Genomic DNA, 15,732 nt, shown 5'->3' on the forward strand with positions numbered 1-15,732 from the left:
AATGCTTATTTTGTTGCATGGGAATGAGTTCCCCCACTAAAATGTGACAACCGTGCAAAGCAAGATAGGAAGTGAGCTGCAAGGGGTCTGCAAAGGGAAAGGGACAAAGAGTGTAAAGTCTGTGCTGGACTGAGTACAAGGTTGGAGAATGCATTGTTATTTACATTGGTGAGAAGGAACGACTGTATAATTTGAAGGGTAGAAAATGTGTTTGTGTCCATAGAGATCTTTATGTGGTTCATGTTATCTAATGTTTTCTGCATGAAGCAATTGGCAAGTTAAATTCTGTGTTGTAGGGTTGGAGTTGAGAAGTAAGGAAGTCTTGCTGCAGTTTTTAGGGTTTTTGGTGAGTAATATTTCGATTTGGGTCTCCATACCTTATGAAGGACACTATTGCCCAGAAATCACACAAGTGTTAATTGACTTGATTGATTCCTGGGAGGATAGGATAGTCCCTTTTGGGAGAGATGGCCTACACTCTCTCAAATTCAGGAGAACAGAGTTATCTTTTTCAAAGATGCAAAATTTTGAAAAGGATCTACAGGGTGGATGGAAAGAGCTGTTTCCTCAGGTTATAAAATATAGAACCAGTGGGCATTGTCTCAGGATAAGGAGTTCTGATCTTGAGGAAACATTTCTTCACATACAAGCTCATATTTCACAAGATATGCGAGCAGTAGTCCCATCGCCCCGTCAAGTCTTCTTCACCACTCTCCAATGAGCTGATCCATCCTCCCACTCAACCCCACTCTCCTCCATCTTTCTGTAGCCCTTGATGCTCTGATTAATCAAATATCTGTCAATCTCTGCCCTAAATACACCCATCAACCCCTCCACCACAGCCGCCTGTGGCAACAAGTTCAAAAGACTCGTGACCCTCTGACAAAATAAATTTTTACTCATCTCTGTTTTAAATTGGCACCCTTTTATCCTGAAGTTGTGCTCTCTTATCCTAGAACCCCCTACCATGGGAAACAACCTTGCCAAATATACTTTCAGCATTTGAAATGTCTCTATTAGGTTTCCCTCCTCCCCCAATCCTTCTATACTCCAGTGAGTAGAATTCAGAAGCTGACATACCTGTCTGGTAACCGTTTCATTCCTGGTATTGTTCCAGTAGATATTCTCTGAACCCTCACCAACACCAGCAAGTCTTTCTAAAATAAGGCCCCCAAACAGTACACAGTACTCTAAGTGAGGTCTGTCCAGTGCCTTGTTATTTATCCCTCCTCTTGTATGCTATTCTTCTAGATTAGCTATTCATTTTATGAAACCATGCTGATTTTAGCTTATTTTATCATGCACTTCTAGATATTCCATAACCTTATCCTTGGCAATCAACTTCCCAACCACCGATGTCAGGCTAATATGTCTGTAATTTCCTTTTTGCTGGCTCTCTCCCTTTTTAAACAGTGGAGTGACATTCACGATCTTCTGGTCTGCCAGAATCCAATGTTTCCGGAAAATCATTACCAATGCGTCCACAATTTCTACAGCTACCTCTATGGAGTTCTCCACCTTAGGGTGGTGTAACTTGGCTTTCTGAGGAGCATTTGCACACTTTTAATTTAATGTGCTTTGATTCCAACTAATCTTTCTATTTCTCCAGATTTTTACCCGATCCGTAATTGAACCCATCGTTCCAGTGGCGCCAGTTAAAGATGTAACAACATCTCCAGTCACAACACCACCCGAAAATGTGAGTGGTCTGAACAGTCAACTTTGCCGAAACACTGACAAACAAAGGAAGAAATCCAAGATGACAGATGAAGAGATCCTTGAAAAATTAAGTATGTATTTTTTAAAAAAACCCTCTTGACTCCCATTTTAGAGTTTTAGTTCAACTAAGGATTATTATCAAACAAGTATTATAGATATGCCTTTATAACAGGAAAAAAAATTACATTTTGTGATCACACTGTGTGATTTGATTATCCTTGCATTTAATATGAATTTTTCTTTCAGGAAGCATAGTTAGTGTGGGTGATCCCAAAAAGAAGTACACGAGATTCGAAAAGATTGGGCAAGGGTAAGTGAAAAGATCCATTTATAAATTAGGAAATAGTTACTCTTTCAATTTAAAGTTGTACTATTGTAATACCAAACTTCAATGTGACGTCAGCAATAACACAGGTTTTAACAATATCATGGAAGTCCGATACAGATTTAGGCATGCAGAACTTCATAGCTGTATACCACTAAAGAAGATTACTTACAGTTTGAGAAACAAATATGTATTTTGGAAAATCTGGCGCCCATATTTACAAAATGTGGGTTTGTTTATTTGATAGACTCTTTGAAGACCTCACTTCTTGGTAACCTCCAATATTAGACTTTTATGATATAAACACTCTATTTCCTTAGCATCTTCTGGTCCTTCTTTCTCTCTTTTCTTTTTTTTCTTTCTAGGGGTTTGGAGTGGGGGGGGGTGGTGTTTTATCACATGTATAAATCTTTGAAATAACTTTTGAATTGACTGTAATGTAATTATTATTGAGGTTTAAAATTTGTAAATCAAATATTTTAATAAAGCAATTACATGGGTAATTTTATCTTCCATTAATAAATCAGGCTTTTATGGAGCCATTTTTGCTTTGGCTTTGTCCCTTTAAAATAACGAACTCCTCATTTAAAGAAAATTCCAACAGTTTAAATTTGGAAGCAGCATTTGAACAATATAATGCAAGTTTCTCTCGGTAAAATCAGATTCATGACTTTAGTTGGGGTTTCCTACATCAATGTACATCCACAAACAGCCCATTTCTCCAAGATGGGACCACGGTTTGATTTGTTCCTTGTGCAAAGTTTCCACGTCTTCTTGCCCTCCATCATCAAAGATTGACTGCGTGTGCTAGTCCATTCTAAATTTTGGAATCCCTCCCATTTGGTTTCAGGGCCATTAGTGACGAAGGAAGAAGCTGTGGAGCACAGATTGGGAGTGATATCCATTCTCTCCTTGATTTGGACCATGCCCACAAACTGTGCTAGCTGAGAACATTTTGTATATACTGGAATCTGAGCTCCAATGGGGCTCATTATCAGTCTGCCTGACCTAACCATTGGTTCAGTTCAACACCAAGCCAGTTGTTTGCAACTGTTAGTGACAGTGAAGGGTGCACTTGTTTTGTGTTTTATTCATGTGACACTGCTCTGTTCTAATCTTTACCTCAGCACTCTCATGTTCCGTAATGTGATCCTATCCATCAATCAGAATTTTCCAGAAACCCTGTATAATGAGATGTTTGCAGCACGGAGTTCTTGTAGCTTTCTTGGCAAAATGCAACAGGTCGAAAGACAGGAAACCAGACAATGATGTCTTATGAGCTACTTCTTTCCAAGTGATTTTGAGAGAAGGTGGAGATTAAGCGTGTTTCCACATTTGTAAGATGGCATTTCATTATTTGTACAAACAAATAACGAGATTCTTCAACAGATAAATGGCTGATGAAAACTTTAAATTGATTTGGTTTGCAAAAACAAACCTGTTTGTGAAGAAAATAATTAGGACAATTGTTTATTTACAGCTGAATTGATGGAAAATCTTTCTTACATGCACTAAAAATATCTTCAGTTTGAGTAGAATCTGTGAGAAACTTTTTGGAGTAACGTGTTCCACTTGTTCCTCAGACTCGAGGTCAGTCCCTTTGGGGTGGGTAAAGGCTTCCTTCGTTGATTGTTAGAATTTTTAAAGATCGGAAATGTATGTTTTTGCACGTTCATGTATTTAGATGAGAACATCATTGATAATGTCTGCATTTATTGTCCAACCCCAATGGCCCCAATCTCGACAGGGAGATGACCTCGTACTATTGGGTCATAAGTCATGTGTAGGCCAAATATTTGGCAGATTCCTTCCCATATCCTCTCCTTGCTTTTTTGTTCTAATACAATACTGTACAGAGTTTCCCTTAACTCTGGACTAAATAGCAAATAACCACTGGGAAATGCAGAAAAATCAAACAGGTGAAAAAGGGTTGGACACATTATGGAGGGATAAAAAAATGTGTGCATTGGACTGGGGTTATTGAACAGCACAGTATAGACCCTTTTGGGCTTTGATGTTGTGCTGACCTATATATTCGTTCCTATCCCCCCCCCCCAAAAAAAAGAAACCCTTCCTACCTCATAACCCTCTATTTGTTCCTTCATCCATATGCCTGTCTGAGAATTACTTAAATTCCCCTAATATTTCAGCCTCCACCACCATTCCTGGCAAGGCATTCCGGGCACCCAAAACTCTGGGTTTTTAAATTTAAAAAAATCACTCCCCTGATGTGTCCCTGAAACTTTCCTCCCTTCACTTGTATGTGTTCTGGTGTTAGCTATTCCTGCCCTGGGAAAAAGGCATTGGCTGCCCACCTTATCTATGCCTCTCAAAATCTGTATCAAGTCTCCTTCATCCTTCTACGCTCCAAAGAGAAAAGTCCCAGTTCTGCTAACCTTGTCTCATCAGAGTTATTTTCCAATACAGACAACATCCTGGTGAATTTCTACATCCTCTCTATAGCTTCCACATCCTTTGTATAATGAGGTGACCAGAACTGAACGCAATACTCTAAGAATGGTCTCACTAGAGATTTGTAGAGTTCCAAAATGACCTCATGACCCATGAACTCGATCCTCCTTTAATGAAGCCCAGCATCTCATAGGCCTTCTTAACTATCCTATCAACCTGTGTAGGAACCTTGAGAGACGTATGGATTTGGAACCCAAGGTCCCTCTGTACCTCAATTAACTCTGTACTCAGCCAACTGCTTTGACCTTCCAAAATGCTTCACCTTGCACTGATCCAGATTGAACTCCACCATCAAAGATTGACTGTGCGTGCTGATGCATTTTCCCCTTTTCTGTCCAACTCTGCTTTCTGTCTATATCCTTTTGTAACCTATGACAACCTTCAGCTCCATCCTCAACTCCTCCAACCTTCGTATCATACACAAACTTACCCATCCTTCCACTTCTTCGTCTAGGTAATTTATAAATCTCACAAAGAGCAGGAGGTCCCAGAACAGACCGCTGCGAAATTGATGAGAATAAAATGATCTCACAACATTATCCTTCTGAGTGCAATTTGCTGTGTAAATTGTATTGCATCGAATTCAGAAAAGTCCTTGTGCTTTGAAATCATTTACATGTCAGCAAAATATTAAGGTTGTATGACTTACGCTGGAATCCTTCAATAACCCTGGAACCTGCACTGAATGCATGTCTCATTGATGGTGACACTTGAGCAGCACTTAATAATGCCACTGCGGGGAATATCCAGACAGTATGTCTGGCCCCAGATTATACACGAGCTCTAGTTTTCAAAATTAAAAGCCAGATAAAAGGGAGTGACAGAATGGCACTAGCAGACGTACATAAATATCACATGGGGGGAAGGTCTTGCTTTAATTTTGATGCCACCAAGACCTTTGTACTAATTATATTTGCTCATTCAAATGCTATTCCTCAACATTTTTCATCTGTGTAATCCTTTTTCTCTTCCCCAGCAACATTCAACCGCTTTCTATACTGCATCGAGAACATGCTAAGATCAACTATTTGATCAGTCTTTGTTGTTTCAGCTTCCCTGCAGCCAAGCCCAACCCACATTTGTTCCTGCCTGGGAGTAAAACAAATTGACATTTGTTTTTTTTTTCATCGAGTTGAGTATCTATTGTAGTGACATACAGATAAGTTCCATAAGGAAAACAATGATTTGGTGGTTACTTCTTGTGTCAGTTGTGATTTTGTTTTTCTCTCTCTATTCATTCATGGGTTGCTGGAAAGAACAACGTTTACTGTTCATTCCTTCATCTCCTTTAAGAAAGTGATGATGAGCCATCTTTCTTGACCACCCGCAATGGCAAAGGCCTGTCCAGAGCAAATACAACGTGAAGGGTTGGGTCAGACTGCAATGATGGCTCAGCACCGTCTTTTATTCACGGCAGCATGAATTGACTCATGCCGCTTCTGCTCTTGATCATTAACAGCTCATGTGCAGCTTTTCTCCACAAATACCTCAGGGTCGGTCAAATAAATTGTAAATTTTCGGGCTCAGGTGCGATTTGCAAAGATCGTGGTTGGTTGGAGTTTATCATTTAGACGTTTTGCTTGGAACTGGTGGATTCCCAATCCTCTTCCTTACCTCCACTTCTAGGTTTCAGGAGGCATGTGTCAGGCACTCTCGGGTATTTATTACCATGATGCTGGTGGAGGGTACAGATCAGAGTCAGGATACATCTGTGGATGAGCAAGTGGATTGGAAGCCCAGTAAATGGGTTGTTTTGCTATTGATGGTGTACTCATAGACCTGTCCTCGTACAGGAAAAGGAGAGTGACTACACGCTGTGCACTCGATGAATTTCCGATTTAAGAAACTCAAAATGTCAATTTAAAATTTGAGGACAAATGTAACAATATTGCACAACAATGCTCAGAGAAGCTGGAGGAACTCGGCAGCATCCGTGGAAAACGATAGGCACTTGACTGCCCTGGTTGTTTTCCACGGATGCTGTGTGTCCTGCTGAGTTTCTCCAGCACTTTTGTGAATAATTCTAGTTTTCCAGAATCAGCTCCTTGTTTATCTCGAGACAAGAGTGCACAATTTTCTTGTTTATCTCGAGACAAGAGTGCACAATTTTCTTTCCATAAAACCACTTCCCATATTAAAATGATATTTTAAACAATGCGTTTCTGAGTTTTGCTGCTCGATGATTGATCAACCTGTTGCTCTGTCAAAGAGCCCATCTTCAACTCCCCCGCATATCACTGCCACCATTTAAATGATTGAGTAGCTGGTGTGTGTGTTGTTTTGAGGCTTGCAATTAAATAAACAGTGTGAGAATAAGAATGTTGCTTTTAAATAGCGAGATTGGTAGATAACATCGGGTCACTCGTCTGAGTGCTACTGGTACCATATAACCCCATACTACCTGACGCATGGTCGATAACTAAACAGGCTCCCCCACCAGGCTTTCCTGGTGCGGAGGTTGGGTAGACACCCTGCAGGATGAAAAACTAGGCCTGTTAAAGGGCGGACGAACCCTCTCGCAGGGACATGCCGTGAAGTGCGGAACGGGCATCCCTTGCATCGAAGCTTGGTCTGGCCATTCACTGCAACAGAACCTCCCCCAGTTGTCTTGGACCTCACCCTGCAGCAGGATCTGGAAGGTGATGTCAAGAAGGTGGGTCTGGACCTGTGCAGCCCCCTACTCACCTGAATCCATTCACGCACACACTGTTCCTTTCTGATGAGTGGGGTATCATATCAAATCCACAAAATGACTGAAAGGAACCATCGTCATCCTATGGGATGGATAGACAGATAGTGGTAGATGAGCATTTGCAGTGTGGTGAATTGAACAGGCTGTTGGTAGGGTGTATTTATTCTTAAGAAACTATTGAATTTGTTCTACTGCAACAGACTCTTTGGGTCTTTCCTGTTTGCTTTGACTTGTGTGGCTATCTGAATGAATAGGTGGGCTCTCGTGTTTCCCATCTCCTTCCATCAAGGTGTCTGATGAAGTATCCAGAAATCCTGAAGCCTGTTGTCTTTCATATTGTACCTTGCTACACAGTCTCCTGTCAGATTCACTTCCTGTCTAATTTGTGTCAGTGTATTTATATTGAAGAGAGCAGGTTCAAAATCTAGCCTCCCCTTTTCGTGTTGGCCAACTTATTTAATAGTAGGGTTTTGTGGTATTGGAGACCTTTATGCAAATACATAATCAATAAGATAGCTTGCAAGTGGGCATTTTGAAGTTAGCTGCTGCCTGAACTGTAGTCTAACAGCTTAATTGTGTTCCACTTTTCTCTTTCCTGATTTTTTTTAATATATGGTTGGAGAGGAGAAGAGAAAGTGTGGCATTGTAGAGAATGCAGGGCCATCTCCACTCTTTCATTCCCATTATGCCTGCATTTCCATCTAGCTCCTCATCTTCTTGTAGCTACAGAAATTCTCCCAGGTGGGACTGATCTCTGCACCTATGTGGAGAACTTTATGACAAGCCAGTAATTTCTGGGTTTCTGTTACTGACACCAGCCTTTTTGATCAAGGATTGTTTAATTACTTGAATTCCAATTTGATCCAGGCCACTGGACACCAATCATGTATTTTAATCATATGCTCTCATACCTGTACAATATGATATGCTTGAGGACTGATTCTGCTTTCTTCAGGGTGAAACAGTTGTTTGTAATTTACCCAAAATTATTAGAGGAACATTTATGTTTATGGGAAGTGTTTACCTACGATACTGTTACACTGTTCTAACTGAGTTACCCAAATAATGTCCCTGAGGGACATTTGGTGGTAAAAATTAGATCAGTGAATGATGCCCACTGAGAGTTGAGTCAAGAGTGCTCAAACTCACTTCATTTAGCATATTCATGAAGAGGAAATTTCCCTGAATTACAATAAGACCATAACCCCCACTCCATAGTTGTGTTTGTCCCGAAGAATTATCTGCTTGAACACATGTACAGTAATCAAATTACTGGGGATGTGAAAATGACTCATGAATTTAAAAGAATACCCATTGGACTTCAAAGAAGCAGGTGCTTTGCACCTAAGCTAGATTTTCGTTGGTCATATTGTATACTTAACAAATTAATCCAGATGTCCCAAGTTAGTGTTCCTTTCTGTGCTTAAATTGATGGTCCTCACAGATTATTACAATAACATGAGAGCAAAAGTTTGTCAGTGGTGGCTAACTGCAAGCTTTTGTCAGATTTTCAACTTGCTTGCTCTGAAGAGAAAGTTAGGAACGAAACCCTAGGTGAAGCAGATCTGCAGTACTAAATCACACTTCTAATTTCTACAGCTTGAGACTCTGGGTTTCTGCCAACTCAGCAGAATTAAATTGTCACTGAAGTATCCATGTCACATGGAGAAAGACCTATAATATTCACAGTATCAAACAGAACTTTGCCTCCTGTTCTCAAGTGAAAATTATTGTCTTATTGCGGCACGCCATTAGGCAGGGGAACCAACCCCGAATGTCACGCATATGGCGGTGCTGCCAGCCAAAATGGCGCCGTCAGGGGTTTCTTCCCGACCTTGGCACCAGGCTTAGAAGTCCAGGCTCTACGGCCCACGTGACGCCCTGATGACATCCGGACCCACGGCGCGGTTCTCAGCCAGGTCCAGGCTGGGAGAATAAGAACAGCCAGGCAGTTTTGCTCACTGAACTCAGCCCATTTGGTTGTGGAGTTATTCAGTAGGCAGAGTAGCCGTCATTACAGTCTCATGAAAGCTATAGATATCAAAACATACCACAACTAATCTCTAATGATGCTGGTGCTCTGCTCCCTCCATATGTTTCCTTAGAATACTAAAGCAAAATATTTAAATCAAGAAAAATAAAATGCCAATTGGTTTTGATTAAGTTTTTGTATGTTATAATTTTATGTAATTGAAAAGAAAGTAACTGTTGCCTTAGAACTCGGGCAAGGGCCGGATGTACATTAACAATTGAGGTAGGAATAGCTTCACCTGTCAGGTTAATCTTAGCTCTGCATCAGAACTCTTTGTTTTCATTGGTAATGGGTAGTTGCATTGTGTAACGTAAAACAATTGGAGATGCCTTCAGCTGAATGAGCACTTTGTCTTTCGTGGTACTGCACAGACAATTCTTTGTGTTTCTTGTTGCTGAGAGTGAAATTGATGTGTGCACCTAATGAAAAATGAAACTACATATGGCAGTGAGCACGAATAGCCTGCAGTTCAATTTTCCATGGTGCCTCCATAGGTAGCCTTTGCGTATGTCTCCAACTCATAAGATATTGAAGACCTGAAATTAGTTCCAAACCTAGAACAGAATTATGAACAAGTTATATCCCTCCAGCACAGTGAGTTTCAATCCTGCCGCATTGTGCCCTGAGCTGTTTTAAATGAAATGCCACCCTTGTTATCTGGTGTAGGGTGTGGAATTTTCTTTCCTCAGTTTCTAAAGGTGAAGGGGAAGGGTGGGAACAATAATGCTTTTTTTGGGAAATTTATATTTATTAATCATGATAAGTAAAGATACAAACAAGTAAAACATAATACATGATATTTTTACCCCTTACAACCTCCCACCCCTCCCAACCTTCCTCTAAACTACCTCAAGAAAAAGAAAAGAGGAAATCTGATAACATAAAACTCTTCAATTATTTGCCATGGTTCGGAACAACACCATCAATGCGTGTGAAAAAGATTAATAATTCAAACCCTTATATTCCAAATATGGGCTCCAGGTTTAACAAAAAAAAGAATAATTATTTCAGAAATTATGTTATCTTTTCCAATGGAATACAAGATCTCATTTCCACATGCCATCTCTGTACACTCAAATTAGTCTCATTTTTCCAAGTAATTGTCAAACATTTTCCAGCTACAGCTAAAGCCAATCTCAAAAAAGCAATTTGAAATTTATTTAATTTTAACTTCAAGCTCAATTTCTTAATAAAACCCAATAAAAATACCAAGGATCAAGTGAAATTTTCAATTTAAAAAGAGCTTCTAAGAGTTCCTTAAATCTACTCCAAAAAGGTTTCCCCGCCTCATATAACCAAGTAGAATGTAAAAAAAAGAACCAACTTCCTTATGACATCTGAAACATAAATCAGAAGAGATGAACTTCTATTTCCTTAATTTCTCCGGAGTTAGTATAACTGATGAAGAAAATTATAATGAACCAATCTATACCTTACATTTACAATTTAGTCATGCTATCCCCACATAAATTCATCCAATCATCCTGAGAGATAGATAAGGACAAATCTTTTTCCCATTTTAATTTAGATTTATAAACATCTGGCTTTAGCATTTTATTCTGCAATAAAGCATACATCTCAGATATAAATCCTTTCTTAACAATAATGCTTTAACTTGTGGAACTCCCATATCATTACCTCAGAAGTTCTTTCAGGAGTCAAATAAATACTTGAGAAAATTTTTTGGAAGGGTAAGATGTGTAGGGTCTATGTCTGTAATTTCTTTACAGTCCAGGGATTTTAGCCACTTAGCTATTTTCCACACAGCCTCATTTTGCTAGAACTTGACAAAATCCAGCAGGTACAATGCGAGTTCTTGTTGCAGATGCCAAGAATTTGACTGAATACTGATAGACTGAAGGTTTTATCCAATCTTTTGGAGGATTTGAGATTAATGCAATGACTAATGACAATCCACGAGAGCAACTTGTTCAAACCTGAGGTTTGCTACATGGAGCTATTCAGTAGCTAATATTGGAGGCAAATCATACCCCATATTTAATTTTGTTTAACATGTAATTTTTGATCCTGAGTAGGTCTTGATTTTTGATCTGTCCAATTTATAATTGTTCACTTGTTAAAGATGTGTACCCCACCCCACTTACCCCTATTTCTAAAACAAAGAATGGAGAAAATAATTTCAAGCTGAAAATGCCATGCTTTTTTTTAAAATATTATTTTTGAAATAAATGTAGCCCAAAAGAAAAATCTATTGATTATACAAAAGTAAATCTCTCAAAATTTGAAATCACATTTGTCTATCAATGATGCTTCTTCACTCAGAGTGGTGGCTGAGTGGAATGACCTTCTGGAAGAGGTAGTTGCGGCAAGGTCAATTCTGTAATTTAAGGTTAGATGAGTACCTGGATGTGAGGGGATTGGAGGGTTATGGGCAGGTGTAGGTAGGTGGAACTAGTTGAGTTTCACATAAATCGGTGCGGACTAGAAGGGCCGATTATGACCTGTTTCCGTACTCTAATTATATGGTTATGGTTATATAAATTTAATGAAATATATTTTGAGGTGATAGCCTATAAATGCGTTAATAATATTCCATATTTAAGCTTTGTGAAGATTCATTCCATTTCCTATAATTCTAAGCAAATCCTCTCAAATATTGTCTTGCAAGCTGCTTAGTTTATAAAATGCAAGAGAGGTCCTCTATTAAGCCAACCTAATTGCATCGTGGTGTTCCAGTTATTTTTAATTAATTCAAAGATTCGGACTCTCTGCCTATCAGTCACTGGAACAGTTGTAAGGAGCAGGCCTGCTCCTTAACTCGAATAACTTCAGGTTTTCTCAGAAAATATCCAAAGCAAAATACTGCCGATGTGGGATGACTGAAATGGGAATTGAAAATGCTGAAGTACACAGCAGGTCAAGAAACATCCACGGAAAGAGAAGCAGAGTTTTCAGACGAATGACTCATCATCAGAACTGGGGCAGGTTTATACATATTTTTTTTAAAAAGTAGGGTTCAAGTTACACACTTTCACCCCACTAAATTGGTCATTCAGAGTCCTGGGATAGGAATGGGGGTTTGGCTTTTCACACTTGACCCCTCCTAACTGGATCACTGAACACTTTCACTCTTGCAAGGAGCCATCCCCAGGGTTAGGACTGTTCTACCTTCTACTGGTGACGTCGTGACGCACCGAGTGATGATGGACCTGCCCTAAATCCTGATCAATGTATCAATATCTTATATTTGAACAAAATGAATCATGCCTATTTATAACATAATTAAGCTTTATGAACAGCACAGTATGAGCCCTTCAGCCTCTGTTATTGTTGTGCCGACCTATATAAACCTTTAGAAGGGATCGTGGGAAAGTGCTAATAATAAATATCAATTGCAGGCAAACAACGTGGGAACGTTATAGTGCACAATTTATGAATACCGTGGGGAAAAAGCAATGATGGAACTGCCCTCCCAGAATTCCGTGCAGTAGAGAAAGGGGTGTGTACGCAGCTGCTTACACGGTGCACTTGTGGAGGGGTTTCTCTGCCATGTGCATTCTGGGAAGTCAGGACCACCATCGCTTTTTCCCATGCTGTTTAAAATTTGTCTGCTATTGCTATTTATATCCTCCTCTCTCCCACCGTGACTTTCCCACTGCAATGTTTATACTTTCATTTTAATCTTTGCTTCCTTCATGTTCCTGCACTTGCGCAAAAACTTAGGTCATTTCAATCCCACAATGCAATTACGCATTCTACACTTGCCTGATTGCAACGTCAACACCTGCAGGTGCTGGCGATTGTACTAGGGCTCGAGGCCATTACTCCCCAGCGTGAGATGACGTTATCTGGCGCCATGCCATTAATTCCTGGAACCACTTGTAATTGAGAAAGGGGCGAGAGATGCATGGGCTAAGGCAGAATTATGGTGGTGCGAGCTTTTAATAAAAAGAATGTAAGCATTTGCGAATAACAAGAAAGATGCCAGGTGTAATGAGAGGATACAAATTAAATCTGAATTTTTCAGATAAAGAGAAGAAAAAGAAATACATAATTGAAATGATTGATGACCTAAAGTTGTTGAATTTGTTGTTTGGAAAATGACACACTGATCTTTATGCTTAAAATAAATTTCACTGAAACAGTGCAGGAGGCCAATGGACTAGGTCAGACTGGAAGTGGGATGGAGAATGGCCCACCAGAAGTTCTGGGTCACCTTGTGGACTGAGTAAATGTATCATGCAGAGTTATCCAGAACTTGCATTTGGTTTTCCAAAGGCAGTGACAAATGTAGGTCAAGCATTAGAGGTGCAATGAACCTCTGCTTCACCTGGAAGTAGTGTTTGGGCTCATGGATGGTGGAATGGCACTGCATAGGAAGCTTTCATGAGAAGGGGAGTCGGTTTGAGTGGAGCTGGAAGAGTCCATAGGGAGTCACAGAGAGAGCGGTCCTTTTGGAACATTGGGAGAGGAGGGCTGTCCACTGAAGGCATCATGTTGGAGATATTGTATATTATGAAGAAGGATCTGTTGAATATGATGGTTGTCAGGGTAAAAATCCCTGGACAAAGGGAACTCAATCCTTCAGAGTATGGAACAGATGCAGTTGAGAACTCTTCCTTATGGTGGGGAAGCCATTATTGAGGAAAGTGAAGACCTGATTGGAGGGGGAAATGATCAGAACAAATGATGGGGAAACTGGAAGAATAGAATTGAATCCTTACTGGATGAGAGGGAATGTTGTCAGCTAGTTGTTGGAGTTTTTAATGAGAATTTATAATGGATATTGTTTGCTTAACTATCCCTGGAACATGAGGTAAAATTCAGGAAAGGATGAGATGAATGAAATTAAATATTTAATCACGTGCACAAGATCAGAAGGCGGTGGTGAATCACTCACTGTTCTTAGAAAATGGACCTTCCATTTGTACAAACAGATTGAAAATTATTCACTCTGTCCCATTTCCTTTTAGAAAAATCTTTTATTGAAATTATTAATTTTGAATTGAAAAGACCATAAGCATTTATATCTTGCCTCAACTGTTTGAAAGAATTACCGGGCAATGCAGTTTGGGATGTGCGCCACAACCTCAAAATTCCCACTTCAGTCAGCTTTGTAACATTGAGCGTTTATCTTCCTTGACTGCTCTTGCACTTTTTCTATGGAACTGACAAAAGTTATGTGTGCAGAAGAAATTATTTGACTTTCTACACCCATTATTCAAATTACCTTGGACTTGAAAGAAGTTTTCTGCACGACCTGAACTTGGTGACATGGTTATTTTAATCCAGGAAACACACTGGTGAACTGTCCTAGCCCTGGATTGAATATACCATGGTCCTGCCTGGGTTTAAATTTAGAAGGAATTGAAGAGATCATGCAATGCAAGTGTTACTGCTCAACCTTTAGAAACATTGTTTTATTCACTTGCATTGTAGGTTAACCTGTGTCCAGCTGTAACCAGTAAGAACTAAAGTTGTAGGAAAGATTCCAGTCTAGATCACATCAGACAGAGATCAGTAGGACACTGCATTGCACTCTTTTGTTGAACCTCTCTTTACGGATGCGGTGGTGTTCCATTTCTCACAAAATAGAGACTGTAGAGTATTGCTGTTTGTGTCCTTTTTCAGAGATTAAATATCCTAAAATGCTGTTTTGATTCATTTCTTTAGAGCATCGGGTACTGTATATACAGCAATAGATATTGCCACTGGACAAGAGGTAAGTCTAGGTTTTGAGCATATTTTGCATGCACGCCATGTCATTGTCTTCCTATAATACAGTCCATTTATATTAATGCTGGCATAGTGAACTCTGAGTACCGTACCTCTTACTGCCAGGTGGTCTATTTTTCTGTTTTTCCCAGATCTTGTACCTCAGACTCCTCGACTGTACGTCGAGTTTAGTTTCGTCACTTCCTTTCCCATCCCAAAACTCTTCCATAACCTCGCACCAAATTGCCAACAGCTCTCCAGAAAGACTCTTGAAACCTCGCTTCATTTGCGGGATCCTGGACAGAAAAGGCAATTTTATCTTACTCGCACCTCCCTGGACTTAGCAAACAAGGGAGCAATTGCTCTGCTTCTTTGCTTGTGTAGTTACAATTGGCTGAAATATCTGTTGGTCAGTGTAGGCCATTTTCTCAAGAGGGGAATTTAAATCAGACCAGTGTTTACAAAATCTTCTCCGACTTTACTAATCTGTCCTCTCTCTTCGTTCATTGCATGGGTGACATTTCCCTTCATGGTCCACCTCATCGCCCTCTTCCTCGTTTGTATGTATTGTGCAGCTTCCCAATAATTACTGTGTTATTCTGTATACCTTTCTCTGAGGAGATTCACATCCTTCATATTCATGGCATTTGGTTGATATTTTTAACTCCAAACCTGACAGATGTCTCACTGCATTTAAATTGATTACTGTACTTTTACCATCTGACAGTGAACAGCAAAGACAGTTTATCCCTGGGGCCTTCATCTTGATTGGAATTGTTGAACATGGGGGAGGAGGTAGATTTCATTATTGCTATT

At 39.8% G+C, this 15,732-nt stretch overlaps 1 protein-coding gene across 13 annotated transcripts in view; it reads left to right on the plus strand.

Moving 5' to 3' along the window:
* LOC138740343 (serine/threonine-protein kinase PAK 3) overlaps positions 1-15,732 on the plus strand; it is a 201,864-nt gene that overhangs the window by 164,531 nt on the left and 21,601 nt on the right. For all 13 annotated transcript variants that reach the window (XM_069892854.1, XM_069892851.1, XM_069892861.1 and 10 more), the window contains 3 exons: positions 1,610-1,790; positions 1,966-2,029; positions 14,875-14,923. In XM_069892854.1, the coding sequence (XP_069748955.1) occupies positions 1,610-1,790; positions 1,966-2,029; positions 14,875-14,923 (294 nt within the window). The remainder of the gene's footprint in view (positions 1-1,609; positions 1,791-1,965; positions 2,030-14,874; positions 14,924-15,732) is intronic.

This window comes from Narcine bancroftii, chromosome 8, assembly GCF_036971445.1.
Source record: "Narcine bancroftii isolate sNarBan1 chromosome 8, sNarBan1.hap1, whole genome shotgun sequence".
Lineage (NCBI taxonomy): Eukaryota > Metazoa > Chordata > Chondrichthyes > Torpediniformes > Narcinidae > Narcine > Narcine bancroftii.